Here is a 15,039-nt window from a genome sequence, read left to right on the forward strand (position 1 = left end):
TTTTCTTCCTAACGCACTGCACCCCAAGGTCTAGAAAGGCCAAAGGAAACTCCAGTAGCTACCCCTTATGGGACGAGAGCGCGCTGGGAAATGTGTGCGCAGCCGGGCTGAAGGCCCCCGCGACATCTCGCACAGTACCCCGCCTCCGCCACCCTGCCCGCGAGGCTGCTGCCTGGACCAGGAACCGGGGAGGGGGCTGCGCGCCGGCTCCGGGCACCGGGTTGCGGCAAAACATTGCGGTACGCGCCAGCGCCAGTGGCCCCTCCAACCGCGTCGCCGGCCCGAAGTAGCGCACAGGGGACGGTAGCGACTGAGTCTCTCTGGACTCCCTACACCTCTACCCTTGCCCGAGGGGGGACCCGCAGGTTTCCCTTGTCAGCTCCGGGGGAGCCACCTCGATCCACCAACGCTGCTGCCTGTGCTGTGTCCCCGGTAGGCAAGCTCCCTCCTCCTGGGCGCTGAGCGCCAGGCGGGGCTCTGTTGGTGTATGCCAAAATTGTGGTAGGGCTAGGTTTTGTGCAGTCTGGCCGGCAGCGGAATCTGAGCGTCCTGCTGGGCACAGAAAGATGGAAAGACAAGGAGACAGACTGCACTTGGCAGCCTGAGAGATGGCTTTTGGTACCCAACTCGTACTTTGTATGTTTTCTTTTTTGCCCTTTCCCCCACCCCCCACAATTTTAGTGCATGCTTTAGCGGTGCCATGTCAATGTGCGTATTTTTTCGTTTACATTCAGTATCCCTTTTTATCCTTTTTCTAGCTCCCTTCTCTGAGCTCTTTTTTTTTCTTTTCCATTTTCCATTTCTTCATGTCTCTTGCCCTTTCAGTGCCTCTATCCCTCTCTCCTTGGCGGACAGACTCTCGCTCTTCCTTGCCTGCTCCTCCAGCTGCTTTCGGCTTCCTCTGTTTCACAAGAGCTGTATTCGGCAACTTCCTAGCTTGTCCTTGTGCCTTTTTTCCCCTTTGCTGCTTAAAGTAGAAATTATTAGGAAGAAGAGAGCTCCTTATGCATTTTCAGATCTGTTGATGCTGCTGGTTCTTGTTTTTGTACGGAATTTGAGTTAGATTTTTGTTGTTGTTGTTGTTGTTGTTGTTGGTTTTTATTTGTTTTTATTTCTAGTTTGGTTGCTTTTTGGTTTTCCCATTTTGGGGGTGGAGGTGGTGATGGTTAGTAACAAGAAATGACTCAACTGAATCAAAATAGCTGTTGAAAATCACATCAAGGTAAAAAAGATCAAGTGAAATTTTGATTTTACAATTAAAGTTTGCTTGGGTGATGTCATACTTAAGAATTGTGAGTTCTTTTTGAAATGTCAATCTTACCTTCATAGTTAATAGGGGAAATGCACCTTTATATGGCAGCTAAGTAGCATCTCAGCAATGTTGGCTATATTTGATACCAAACTATTTAAAATGCAAATTTTCCTAGGTGGTGGCTTAATGGATTGTCTACCTTGAGATATGTTCCATTTTACCACTAGCTGATTCCTCGTGAGCAAAATAAACAAAGGAGTTTCTGTGTGACACTTTTTTTTTTTTGCATCATTTCCTCATTGTGTGTTTCTGGGTATTTTATTTATTTAATTAATATTTGGTGGTAACCATATTGAAATTGCAGCTAGCTCTCCATTCACGATGGAAAAGACTCACATACCTAAAATTGCATCAATAGAATGCACACTGTTTGTGTTCCTTTTCATATTTATTGTGAAGCAGAAATACTGTGTGTATGAATATGTGTGTGTGTGTGTGTGTGTGTGTGTGTGTGGTATTTAAGAAGTGGGCTATAACTGGTTAATTTGCTAAACATTGAACTCTACCAAGAAGTTATAATTTGTTTACAGACAGGGACATGGGGAGATAATATTGTGATTGTGTTTGGGAACTGATGCCTTTAGGAAGAAAATGTGCTATATCTGGTTCTGCAAATTAAGCTACTCAAATTGTAGTGTGTGAACTCCTCTTCCTCAGCAGGGGCAGTCTATGGTCAATGTGAAGGAGATAAGCGTTAGACCCAAACTTCAGTTGGACCTGGGTTCAAAGTGGCAAATAAAGGAACAGAAGAGGGCCTGACAGGCAAGAGCCAATTCTAGGTGTGAAAGGCTGCCTGGAGACACAGCTAAGCATGCTACAGCAAGCAGGTTCTTCTCCTGTTTTCAGGGATGCAAAGACAATAGGCTTTTCTTTTAACCCCCTATTTGGAAGATGACTGGCAGGCAACTAGATGCTATTTATTTTATTCACCTGAAAACAAAATTTGGCCATACCCTACTCAGCTCTATTTCTAGAACCCACAGGGTCATCTGTGCTTTTAAAGGTAGCAGTGTATAAGAGTGAACTGATTAATGGCAGTGTGCTTACCTATGAGCTGAAGCTCAGGCACATCTTTTTGCAGGGCAAATTCTACATAGGTCTTTTAAGCAATCCAGTCCTCCTATCGCCACCTTTCTTTGCAACCTGGGCCCTAATACGGCTCTGCTCAGCTTCTCTATCTAACACAAGCCTAGAGTTTAGATATCCACTAATTGCAGTGCCTTTGTGGTGCAAAGGACATGGCATACTTCATGATCCAGGGGATGGCTATTTGAGTTGTAAATAGGAAGGGCAGGGTTTGGTAGGTCAAATAAAAAAGAAATTCAGATTATTAAGATGTAAGTATGATTAATAATCTCCTTTTCTGTTGTTTGTTGTGTACTCAGCACATGTAAATTTTATATAAACTACAGGTATGGAAATAAAATATGTGGCAATTTTGGTGACCATTGTTTAACTGAATGCAAGTATTTGGAGTTTTGGGTGCTTTAAAAAAATACAAGGTAGTAGTTATAGCCATGTGCTCACTATAATATGATTTAAACAAAAATTTTCAAGTAATGACCATTGAAAAAATGTTTTCTTTTTATTTTTTAGATTATTTATCTTTATTCAGAAGCATAAAGTTCTTTGCTGATTGCAAGAAGATGTTTCTTTGGCTCTTTCTGATTTTGTCAGCACTGATTTCTTCGGCAAATGCAGATTCTGACATATCGGTGGAAATTTGCAATGTGTGCTCCTGCGTGTCAGTTGAGAATGTGCTCTATGTCAACTGTGAGAAGGTTTCAGTCTACAGACCAAATCAGCTGAAACCACCTTGGTCTAATTTTTATCACCTCAACTTCCAAAACAATTTTTTAAATATCCTCTATCCAAATACATTCTTGAATTTTTCACACGCAGTATCCCTGCATCTGGGAAATAATAAACTGCAGAACATTGAGGGAGGAGCCTTTCTTGGGCTCAGTGCATTAAAGCAGTTGCACTTGAACAACAATGAATTAAAGATTCTCCGAGCTGACACTTTCCTTGGCATAGAGAACTTGGAGTATCTCCAGGCTGACTACAATTTAATCAAGTATATTGAACGAGGAGCCTTCAATAAGCTCCACAAACTGAAAGTTCTCATTCTTAATGACAATCTGATTTCATTCCTTCCTGATAATATTTTCCGATTCGCATCTTTGACCCATCTGGATATACGAGGGAATAGAATCCAGAAGCTCCCCTATATTGGAGTTCTGGAACACATTGGCCGTGTTGTTGAACTGCAACTGGAAGATAACCCTTGGAACTGTAGCTGTGATTTGTTGCCTTTAAAAGCTTGGCTGGAGAACATGCCATATAACATTTACATAGGAGAAGCTATCTGTGAAACTCCCAGTGACTTATATGGAAGGCTGTTAAAAGAAACCAACAAACAAGAATTATGCCCCATGGGCACAGGCAGTGATTTTGATGTGCGTATCCTGCCTCCATCTCAACTGGAAAATGGCTACACCACTCCCAATGGTCACACAACACAGACATCCTTGCACAGATTAGTGACCAAGCCACCAAAAACGACAAATCCTTCCAAGATCTCTGGAATTGTGGCAGGCAAAGCCCTCTCCAACCGCAATCTCAGTCAGATTGTGTCTTACCAAACAAGGGTGCCTCCTCTAACACCTTGCCCGGCGCCTTGCTTTTGCAAAACACATCCTTCAGACTTGGGACTGAGCGTGAACTGCCAGGAGAAAAATATACAGTCCATGTCTGAACTGATACCGAAACCTTTAAATGCCAAGAAATTGCATGTCAATGGCAATAGCATCAAAGATGTGGATATCTCAGACTTCACTGAGTTCGAAGGACTGGATTTGCTCCATTTAGGCAGCAATCAGATTACAATGATCAAAGGAGATGTATTCCACAATCTTACTAATTTACGCAGGTTGTATCTCAATGGCAATCAGATTGAAAGACTGTATCCGGAAATATTTTCAGGCCTTCATAACCTGCAGTATCTGTATTTGGAATACAATCTGATTAAGGAAATCTTAGCAGGCACCTTTGACTCCATGCCAAATTTGCAGTTACTGTATTTAAATAATAATCTCTTAAAGAGCCTGCCTGTTTACATTTTTTCTGGAGCACCCCTTGCTAGACTGAATCTGAGGAACAACAAATTCATGTACCTCCCTGTCAGTGGGGTCCTCGATCAACTTCAGTCTCTCACACAGATTGACTTGGAGGGCAACCCATGGGACTGCACTTGTGACTTGGTGGCATTAAAGCTGTGGCTGGAGAAGCTGAATGATGGGATTGTTGTGAAAGAACTGAAATGTGAGACACCTGTTCAGTTTGCCAACATTGAACTGAAGTCCCTCAAAAATGAAATCTTATGTCCCAAACTTTTAAACAAGCCATCTGCACCATTTACAAGCCCTGCACCTGCTATTACATTCACCACTCCATTGGGTCCCATTCGAAGTCCTCCTGGTGGCCCCGTGCCTCTATCTATTTTAATCTTAAGTATCTTAGTGGTCCTCATTTTAACTGTTTTTGTTGCTTTTTGCCTTCTTGTTTTTGTGCTGCGACGCAACAAGAAACCTACCGTGAAACACGAAGGGCTGGGGAATCCTGAGTGTGGCTCCATGCAGCTGCAGCTAAGGAAGCATGACCACAAAACCAATAAAAAGGACGGACTGAGCACAGAAGCTTTCATTCCACAAACTATAGAACAGATGAGCAAGAGCCACACCTGTGGCTTGAAAGAGTCAGAAACCGGGTTCATGTTTTCAGATCCTCCGGGACAGAAAGTCATTATGCGAAATGTTGCCGACAAGGAGAAAGATTTATTACATGTGGATACCAGGAAGAGACTGAGCACAATTGATGAGCTGGATGAATTATTCCCTACCAGGGATTCCAATGTATTTATTCAAAATTTTCTTGAAAGCAAAAAGGAGTATAATAGCATAGGTGTCAGTGGCTTTGAGATCCGCTATCCAGAAAAACAAGATAAAAAAAACAAGAAGTCCCTGATAGGTGGCAACCATAGTAAAATCGTTGTGGAACAAAGGAAGAGTGAGTATTTTGAACTGAAGGCGAAACTTCAGAGTTCCCCTGACTACCTACAGGTCCTTGAGGAGCAAACAGCTTTGAACAAGATATAGGTCATGCAATCTAACTTCATACAGAGGACATTTATTTAATGATGAAAGTGCCTTTTGTTGACTCCTAATTTCCAAATACTATATTATCAATAGGCATAGAGGCAGGTGTTTCCAAGGGTGTCTCATTAACTGTAGCTGCAAAGATGTGTCAAGTAGAAGAGACTTTCCTTAATAGATTTTACTACATAAAACCTATACTGTGGAGTCCTGTGGGGATACTGCAAACTCTATTGCCAAAGGGATGCTTTATACACAAAATACACTGAATTTAACCTCAAGAGGCAAATCCGTTTTGTACCCCAATGCAAAACCTTCGTCTCTTTGTGCTTTGTAAAGCAAACTCAAGAAAACTGGTACCAGTGTTTGTACCTCAGCTGGGTCCTTCATCTTGCACGTAGATTAAGTTGGTGGAACTGGAATAATCCTTTTGATTTGTGGCATTGTAACAACTCTGTGTAAAGATTATCTGAAAAGTGTAAAAAAAAAATAGCATGCAAAGAGAGAACACTCGATAGTATTTGTAAATTGGTAATCTTTATGGCCTGCATCTTGAAACCACTGGATTTATAATGTTAAATTGTGCAAAATACTTGTTTAAAATATACCATGCATTACATAACTATAAAATAAATTTGAACACTCTAAGCATTACCTGTCTATACATAAAAACCTAAAAGTGAAAAAAAAATCAATGTGAGCTCCATAGCATTTGTGGTGATCTGAAGAAATACATGATGTTTATCAGAATTAAATATGGCTCAAATTAAACTAACACTAGAGTTTGTTCTCAGTTATGTGAAATACCCACAATCCTTAAAGGTTGTCCCAAATTAGCAAAGTGCTTACCGTGTGAGCGCACCCAAAGCTATTTTTGTAACATAATTCATATTTATGAAGTACTTTGTATACTAAATAGGAAAGTATGTACTCCTTAATATGTATTTAATATGCTTGACTTGTTTTCCTGATCACGGTGAATTTATCAGTAAGTATAAATTTAGATAGAAAACTATACTAAACTGAAACAGAAGGTAATGTGTACAGAAATATTTTGGACTTTGTGATCAGGTAAAATTTAAAAACAGAAAAAGCAAAAAAAAAAAACATACAAAAAAAAGAAACAAAAATAAAAAAAAAATCCAGTTCTGTGCTATTCTTGTGAATTTAGCATATTATCTTCAGATTTGTTACCAATTGTGCATTTTAAAATAGGCTCCTTAGTTTTATAGTATTATGTCTGGGGCAGATGTTATTTGCCATCAGTTGTCTTGCTTTTCAGGATTCTATGAGCTTAATTCAAATAGTTTTCACTGCAAATATTTTAAAAAAATAATGACTAAGGTTAATAATATCTTGTATGCATCAGTATCCTGTTCTTTCATCATTCTGACTACTGTCAGATAATTTAGTAGAACTGTAAACATCTTGGTAAGCTCGGCTGTCAAAGCCACACTGTAAATGCTTGCACTGGTCTCAGATGAGTTCACAGTCTGCAACTGCAACTGATATGCCCCCAAGTTTGATTGTAATGTTAAGTTCTATGTAAAAATTGGTCAAAGGAATGAAGTATTTGACAAGAGGAGATATTGAATATTTTTAGGAGCTCTTAATTGGCAAAGTGATATCCAGAAACACATTGCCTTCTTGGCCTCTGTGTGTGTGTGTGTGTGTGTGTGTGTGTGTGTGTACGCCTGTGTGTTTGTGTTTGTATCCATCTCTTATGAATTACTATATTAATCAGTAAGATACCAAGAAGGTGAACATAGTCATTCTTCATGAATTTCAGATGTTTTGGTGCAGCTTCCAAAATGATATTATGGCTAAAGTTATAACAGCAATCCCTCTGTTAAGCATTAATTTCAGGGCTTTATGTGTTTGTTCTAAGATATAAAAACAAACAAAATTTAGCGTTCATGGAGGTAGGTGTGTCTGTGTGTGTATTTGTGTGTGTATGTGTGTGTATTTGGGTATATATTCACACATATAGATAATTCGGAGATTTTTTTAATAGGAAAAAATTCTCCATATGTATGTGCTGGTGCTCTTAAAACTTTAATGTGTAATTTTAATTTTCATGACAATGTCTGTGAAAACTTTATATGAATATAAAAAAATCCTAACAAATAATTGCTTTCTGATCTCAAAAGAAATGATAAGATATGTGCTCAACAGCTTGTTTTCATCTGCAATTTCATAAGGACTTTTAATATGCCATTACCATGCATGCATGCTTCCATGGATTAAAGGGCTCCTAATGCATACTGACAGGGTAGAGATGCAAAGGCTTCAAAGGAAGTGTTTTAGTTTATCCTGTCAATGAAGTATGGATTGAGGAATCTTAAATAGACACTTATGGGAGGAACCAGAGAACTCCCTCCATGATCTGGAGATAATAGGTCATTGGGATGATGCCTTTTATTCAGTGTGGTGGTGTTTTGAAGATATTTCAAGGTTTCTGCAGAATTGTCAATGGCAAGATTACCTGCCACCATCTCAAAGCTTGCTGTAGTATATTGGCTATTTCATACTCCTGCAGAAAGGTATAAATGTTCAAAGTGTTTTTTTTAAGTAACTTAATTGTGGTTATTTGGAGGTTCTAATTGTAAATGAAAGTAACAAATCCTTGGTTAAGGCTGATATACTTTCCTTAACTAAAGTCATTGTGCCTACATTATACAGTGTGTACTATTTTGCACCTGTCTCTCATTAGTTCTACTTGTACATTTTATGATAATGTAGTTAGGCATAAGTTCTGAGTTGAGTACAAGAGCAGTTAAAATACTGTATCTACATTTTGTTGCTTCAACTATAACCTTGATGTTAGTTTAACCCCTTGAGGTATGACATGTACGTTGGTACAGCATTTTTAGTAGAACTTTGATTCAAATCTTGAAAATCCAAGAAGTGTTCATTTCTAATGTGTTCTGACACATCATGGGCTTCTTGGAATTATATTCATGTGTATGGACTGTGTTAGAACAGTTGCAAATAAAACTAGATCCTATGAAATCAATGAAGGGGTTGAGATAATATATTGTGTCCGTGTAAGATAAATCAAGTTTTAAATTATTTTTTTATGAAATCAATAAAGATGATTCAATTCTTTAAAAGTAAATCTTTGTGTAATTTTATGAGAAAGCAGCTATTAAAGTAAAGTGACTCAAGTCTATAAGGCAATTTATATTCTATATTTAGTTTTCCACTCTGAATAATAAAGTGAATAAATATATAATTAGAAAATCAGTTAAGACCATCTTTATTTTGTTGCTTTTTTAAACATTTAATTTTCATAAGCCACAAAGATACATAAATTATACAGGGCCTGGCTTCATGAATAACATCAACAGGTATTTCATAAATAACAGATTACATTTAGAAATGTATGGTGATAATACTAATCTATAATATCTTTTGCATGACATTAACATTGACATTGTACAAAATGAGCACAGTTTTTTTTTTTGTTTGTTTGTTTGTTTTATTTTTGTTTGGGTTTTTTTTGTTGTTATTATTGCATCCAAAGAGTTGGGGAGAAAATATATTAAGAATGTATTTATAATCAATATTTTGAAATAAACTAAAGAAAACACATTGTATTGGCTTTACCCTGATTGATTACTAGTGTTTTAGATTAGTTTGTAAAAAATATTCAAGTAATTCTACAAAAATCTAATGTAATTCACAGAAAGGAACTGTTTTAAGGACTTTTGTTTGGTTTTAATTGAATCAAGGTATTAGAAAGACTTTACTAAATGCCACTTTTATGAAAGTATTAATAAAATTGTTTGCTACAATGGTATTTCTGAAGCCACAGTGTGCTTGCGCTCTCTATATATATACATATTTTTTTCATTATTTTTCAGAAGAAATAGAACAGTAGCACTCAGTCACAGCACTCAGATTTGAAAGTAAGATATATAGCTTTTAGAATATGGTTTATAATCCAACTTAATTATTAAATCTTTGTTAAAAGATGCTTTCCTTACAAACATCTTGGCAATCTGTGTTCCTTCCCACTGACAGCCCCTTTGGAAAAGAGTCAGAGAGAGCCAAAATCAACATGCTTTGATTCTTGCCCATTTTCATTCATCAGTTGGAATCTGACATAACTTCAGATAAGCAAATATTAGTATTTGATCTTAACTATCTATTCAGATAGTTGTAATAGAGCTACAGAACCTCTGTGTATCATAACCAGCTTGACTGTTTGCAGGTTACTTACCTGTTTATGGGTGACTTTTGATTTTTAAATTTTTTGGGGGGGGGGAGTCACTTTGAAGATAATCAAAATTATCAATCCATCACTTTATGAAGATACTGTGGTTGCGGAAAATGAACCAATTGCCTTATGACTAATTTGAGGGCACAGAAGAATATAAACAGACAGTATTGACCAATAAATGGGATTAAGGCATGTGTACTTCATGGAGAAGTAAAGATGGGAACAGAAGGGAAATAAAATATGATTGCTATGGCCTCACATCTATGCATAGCTGTGCTGAAGGCATGAAAAGTATAGATAGCATGTGTAAGTACTTTTGGACTAAATATCTTGTGCATCACAGGAGATATATGGCAGGATTGTGTTATTTTAGTTTGTTTTTTTATGAGAATTGAGCACAGGGCTTTGGGTGTCAGCCAGTCTGTTATGTAGACAAGTGGCATCAAATCAAGAGTTGACTTCATTTCCATTGCTCATTCAATTAGTCACTATGGTCAGATGGGCTGAACTAAAATATCCTGTTTGTGGTATCACTTACTGAGAATAACTAGTGATTATATATCAAGTTTACCTGATTATCATTAATCCTTAAAATTCAGACTTCCTGTGGAATCTGTCTTTTGTTGAAATAAAAGCAAATAGGAGGACAAAAGACTTTTAAAAGCTTATTTTATTCAAACTTCCCTTTATCTAACTTTGAAATTTATTTATTTACTAATTTTTTTTCATTTCAATTTAGTTTCCACTAGTTGATATGATTGCATTTTAGAAGGGAAAATTAAAAAAGGGAAACTCTATCTTGTATCATATAAAATAATATGAGTTTATTGTTTTTAAAAATTTTTTTAATTTATTGTTTCTGTGTCTGCAGAAGGAAAAAACAGTGGGGCTCTAAGACATTTGAATACTTTGGGTCAAAATAATTGCTATTAAGAATGAAAAGATTTGAACTTCTCATTACATGATAATTACCAGATTCACTGACTATAAAACATAGAACCAAGAGAGGATTACTCAATCCTTGGCTTTAGTTTACTTCTGTAGATACTGCCTAGATAAGAATAGAAGTTCTGCTTATTCCATTAATCCAGCAAAAATGAGAAATAATTTTACTTTAAAAAGTTCATGAATGGACCCTTCAGAAAGATAAACTGAATACATAATGAATAAATATATATTATTCATTTTAATTTACTTACAGAAAGAAGATAGTCTTTTAAAATTTCTGAAGAATATACTTACTTCTCTTAGTTGGCAACTCAAAAATACTAGTTCGTGTCAGATGCTGCTGGTTAGCAGCCTAAGGTAGCCATGTTGTGCTGTGGATACTGCTCATGGAAACGTTTGAAAAAATCAGTAAGCTCTGTTCTCCCTACTAAGAATTGCAATGTATATTTCCATCCTTGTTTCATGTAAATTGAACCATTGTGCTAAAATTCTGGAGTTGGTATGCAGTAACTTTAATGCTGTTTTCACAAATAAAAGTCTTTTCTTATAGGTCACATTTGTAGCTATTCAGTGTGTTTATTAGTGTGAAATTAGTGAAACTCAAGTTCAAAAAGAAATGGAAATAATCTGTTTTATAGCTGATGCAATTATTATGTTAGTTTATCTGGATAAGCAAGCTCTATCTATGCACACACATGCACCCGCACACAGAATGAACAACACATACAAATGGTGAATTATCCACAAATGGAAATAGATACTTGATCTTAGCAATTAAAATGTTTCTGCCTTGACTACCTACATATTTCATATCAAATTAGATATTATGGCAGATAATTGTTCTAAATTTTGCTTTCACTTTAAATTGAAACTTGACCACTGTGTCATATACAGCATCAATTAGGTCCAATTTATCTCTCAGGAGTTCCTTGGGTTTCAGTATTGTCTATCATGAGAATCAAGTTTGCTATTCTTTATTTGTTAACTTCATCACCATCTTCCTCAATCTGTAAGCTTACTAAATAAATGTTGCTGTATGCTACCCAACAATGGTGCAAATCCATGCTATTATTACCATTCACAAACATTATTCAGAGCACCATGTAAAAGCATCTAAAGCCAAAGCAAGGAGACCCTCTGTGAGGATTTGATTAGAAATTACTGCAACATTCAAGTTTTCTTAATACAAGAAGTAATAGTTGGTTGAAAATTATACCTAAAGAAACCTGAAAACAAAGTTAGGATTGGGGAGAATAAGGACAAAGGAATATGCAGAGAAAAAAAAAATGTTTACTTATTAGCTAAAATCCAGTTGCTGAGCAATTATGGTAAAATATGTGAAATCTTAGACGTTTTTCTTAATCTTAATCCTTTATTTACTTTAATTGGATATAAAATCCAGACTAGTGTCAATATGGCAGTAGTAATTTATGGGGTTTTTTGTATTTATTTATTTATTTTACAGAATTTGCAGGTCAAATAACACAAATAGTTAGTTTTTCAGCCCCCATGAAATTTTTTTCTCTTTCTTGACTGATATCATTATTTGACTGGCTGTCAGAGTCTTCTGATACGGCTTTAGCTGTTAAAATGATGATAAGCAGTATTTTTGTTTAATGAGCATAAGAAGTAAGACATGCATAATACACATAAAGTACTTTGATAGGGAGCAAAATAAATCAGTACAAACATTTGGATTCCCAATCCTGTGGTAAAATGCTGGTAGGCCTTCTTGTTTGTTTTCAGAAATTGTAGTTCAGCAAAAATTATTAAGTGCCTATTTCAGAAGCTATTTCCTACATGAACCCCCAGGAAACCGTGTATCTGCCATGGATCCCCTTGCTCCATAGCAGGATATGTCGTACTTGCCAAGTCTTCCCTGCTGGAAATTCTTCTCTTCTGCTGTTACAAACAGCCAGCACTATCTATGGCATGGACTAGCTTAGGGAAAATTTTTCATTGTGGCTTTGTTGGTGGCAATACATAGAAAAATCCACAATTCTAAGTCCCAGCCAGTATTCACCATTGTAATATAACCACACTAGAGAGCATTTTGGTTGTGCATATTTTTCACATTGCGTCTTAGTTTTTGCTCATCAGTTCCCCTCTAGCCCACAGACGCTAGTAGTCATTTTATTCATCATTCTTCCAAAGTAGAAACTACCTTCTATCATGGAAACTTTAAGTTACTTAAAAGAGAAAAAAAAAAACAATCATCACACTCCTCTCCACCCATTTCCTTCTATAACTTCTAGAAATACAGAAAATTAATGTAGCAGGTAATGGATTTAAATGGAAGTCCTGCTGACATAGAAATATTTATAAGAAGATAGAGTGAGGTATCAGGGAAAGAAAGCCAATTTTTGGAAGATATTTCTTGTATTTTAGATTTCCTTTCCCAACATTAGAGTTTCATGTCTTAGCTCATGAACTGCATCCAGAGAAACCAGTTTATACTCTTGAATCTCTGCAGTAACTACAGATGTATATTATTGCTGACATGTTGGTCAGGTTTACCATGTGTTGTCATAAACATGGCTGTTATTTTCTCCTTTCATTCTCTACTTCAGAAAATATTCATTTGCTCAGATTTGGCACAGCTGCTGAAATTCTGCTGTATCAATTCTCACCATGAAATTTCACAAAGCATTTTTTTTCTATATGTAACTAAGCAGTTACACAGAATCGTGTATTGCAAACTAAACAAAAAACATCAGAATTAAAAAGATAACCAGTGAGCTCTTAAGAAAAGACAGCTTTACAGAACCAAAATGAAGGCATTTTATTAAAATTGCACCATGGTCAACAACCTCCCTTTAAACTTGCTGGCTTTTTATAGGCTTCAATGGATGCATCATCAGGGAAGTAGGATCAGCTCATATGCAGCATTTCCACTCTTTGTTTCATCTTCTTGGTTGCCTAATTGGTTCTGCAGTGTAAAATGTGTGATCACTAACTTGGTTATTTAATGTCCAATGCATATATGATTTTATCTGGTTATTAATGTATTAATGCATTGGAGAAAGCTCTTTCTATAACTGAGTGAGACTGCACTAAATGGCTTTATATCATCTTAATCATTACCAGAACAGAGGTAAAATAAGTGCCTATTTTTATAATCTTCAGTGTTTAAGGACCATCACAGAAGATGGAGTATTATGCACTCATTCAATTTTGGAATCAAGTCATGTGGTCCCAATCCCTTGTTTTTCAAAGAGAAACTGGGGCTGAAAAGGGGAAAGTGACTTACCTAAGGTCACGTAATATATTATGGCCACTCCAGTGTAGGATCTGACTGTCACATAGAGTTTTATTTCCATTGTAGTACTCTGTTTGGAAGTTTCAGGGAGGAGAATGAGGATCTGTGGGTAAGTTACAGGGAGACTTTCCATTGTAGAATAAGGACATTTTCCATAAGGTTTTAGAGCAGCCTATAACTTGAATGAACTTGATATAAAATGTAGGCTTCTTTAATCATGGCAGAGTCTAAATTGAGAGTCATCCTAACAAGGAAGATGGATATCAATCAAGAAAATGTATTTGAATGCAAGCTTGGATGAGATGATCTTGGAGTACATTTTTAATGCTAAGATACTAAGGATTCTCTGATGTAAATACTAAAATCATTCAATACGATCTATCATATGTGTTTTGCCCTCAATGTGTGAATACTTGATCTATTGTATTTATTTACTAACAGGTGATATCCACTACATTTTAGTGTTACAAATCAATAACCCCAAAACACTAGTTATATATTAGGCTTCATGTTAGATGAGCAATATAGTAAAATTCCCCCTGATTTATAAAACTTTTAAGTGTAAGCATTCCAAAAAAGAAGACTCAGTCATGTTTAATTTTTTATAAAGGAGAAAAAAACAACTACCTTTGTACATTGCACTGAAGATGGCACTCTAGTAACAACCTCACACTAGAAAGGATAAGACATGCTAGTATTTATTATTTCAATCCTCAATTTCAACATGGGGGTGATTTCTTGAGCCTGGCAAACAAATCACAAAGGTTAGTTTATTGTGTTATCATCTTCAATAATTGGAATTAGGTCTTTTTATTATTTACCCTCAATTATTTAGGGTTGAAATTTATTTTAGAGAATTTTATGTCAGATTTCAGCCCAACAAACTATTTAAGAATCCACCTGAAAATGAACTATGAAAAAGGATATTCTCAGAAACGGTTATTTGAATTTCATTCCACAGAGACAGAAAGTTTTCTTAAAAGGGAAATGAAAGAAAAAAAATCAGACTCAAATGTTCTTATTTGTTAGCTTGCTTTGAGGGCATTGTCAATTTTTAAAGATTCTAGGTATGTCTATGATGACTCTAAATGAAATTCTAAGGTTATTTTTTGAAATACAATATCATTTAACCAGAACCTTA

The 15,039-nt window shown here is 36.3% G+C and overlaps 1 protein-coding gene across 2 annotated transcripts; it reads left to right on the top strand.

The window, feature by feature from the left end:
• Nucleotides 1–29: 29 nt before the first annotated feature.
• Slitrk4 (SLIT and NTRK like family member 4) lies at nucleotides 30–11,193 on the top strand. 2 transcript variants are annotated; one of them, XM_048796969.1, is made up of 2 exons: nucleotides 30–432; nucleotides 2,909–11,193. In XM_048796969.1, the coding sequence occupies exon 2, from the start codon at nucleotides 2,959–2,961 to the stop codon at nucleotides 5,467–5,469; it is 2,511 nt and encodes an 836-aa protein (XP_048652926.1). In that variant the 5' UTR covers nucleotides 30–432; nucleotides 2,909–2,958; the 3' UTR covers nucleotides 5,470–11,193. The 2 variants fall into 2 exon arrangements, with proteins under 2 accessions (XP_048652926.1, XP_048652925.1); XM_048796968.1 differs by lacking the exon at nucleotides 30–432 and adding an exon at nucleotides 528–636.
• The last annotated feature ends 3,846 nt before the right edge of the window (nucleotides 11,194–15,039 follow it).

Source organism: Marmota marmota, unplaced genomic scaffold, assembly GCF_001458135.2.
Source record: "Marmota marmota marmota unplaced genomic scaffold, marMar, whole genome shotgun sequence".
In the NCBI taxonomy this organism is placed as follows: Eukaryota; Metazoa; Chordata; class Mammalia; order Rodentia; family Sciuridae; genus Marmota; species Marmota marmota.

Excerpts from the sequence above, each read along its gene's own strand:
- Slitrk4 (XM_048796968.1), top strand. The coding sequence starts at position 609 with ATGGCTTTTGGTACCCAACTCGTACTTT. Across the intron at positions 637-2,908 it reads TGGTACCCAACTCGTACTTT|ATTATTTATCTTTATTCAGA; the intron begins GTATGTTTTCTT and ends TTTATTTTTTAG.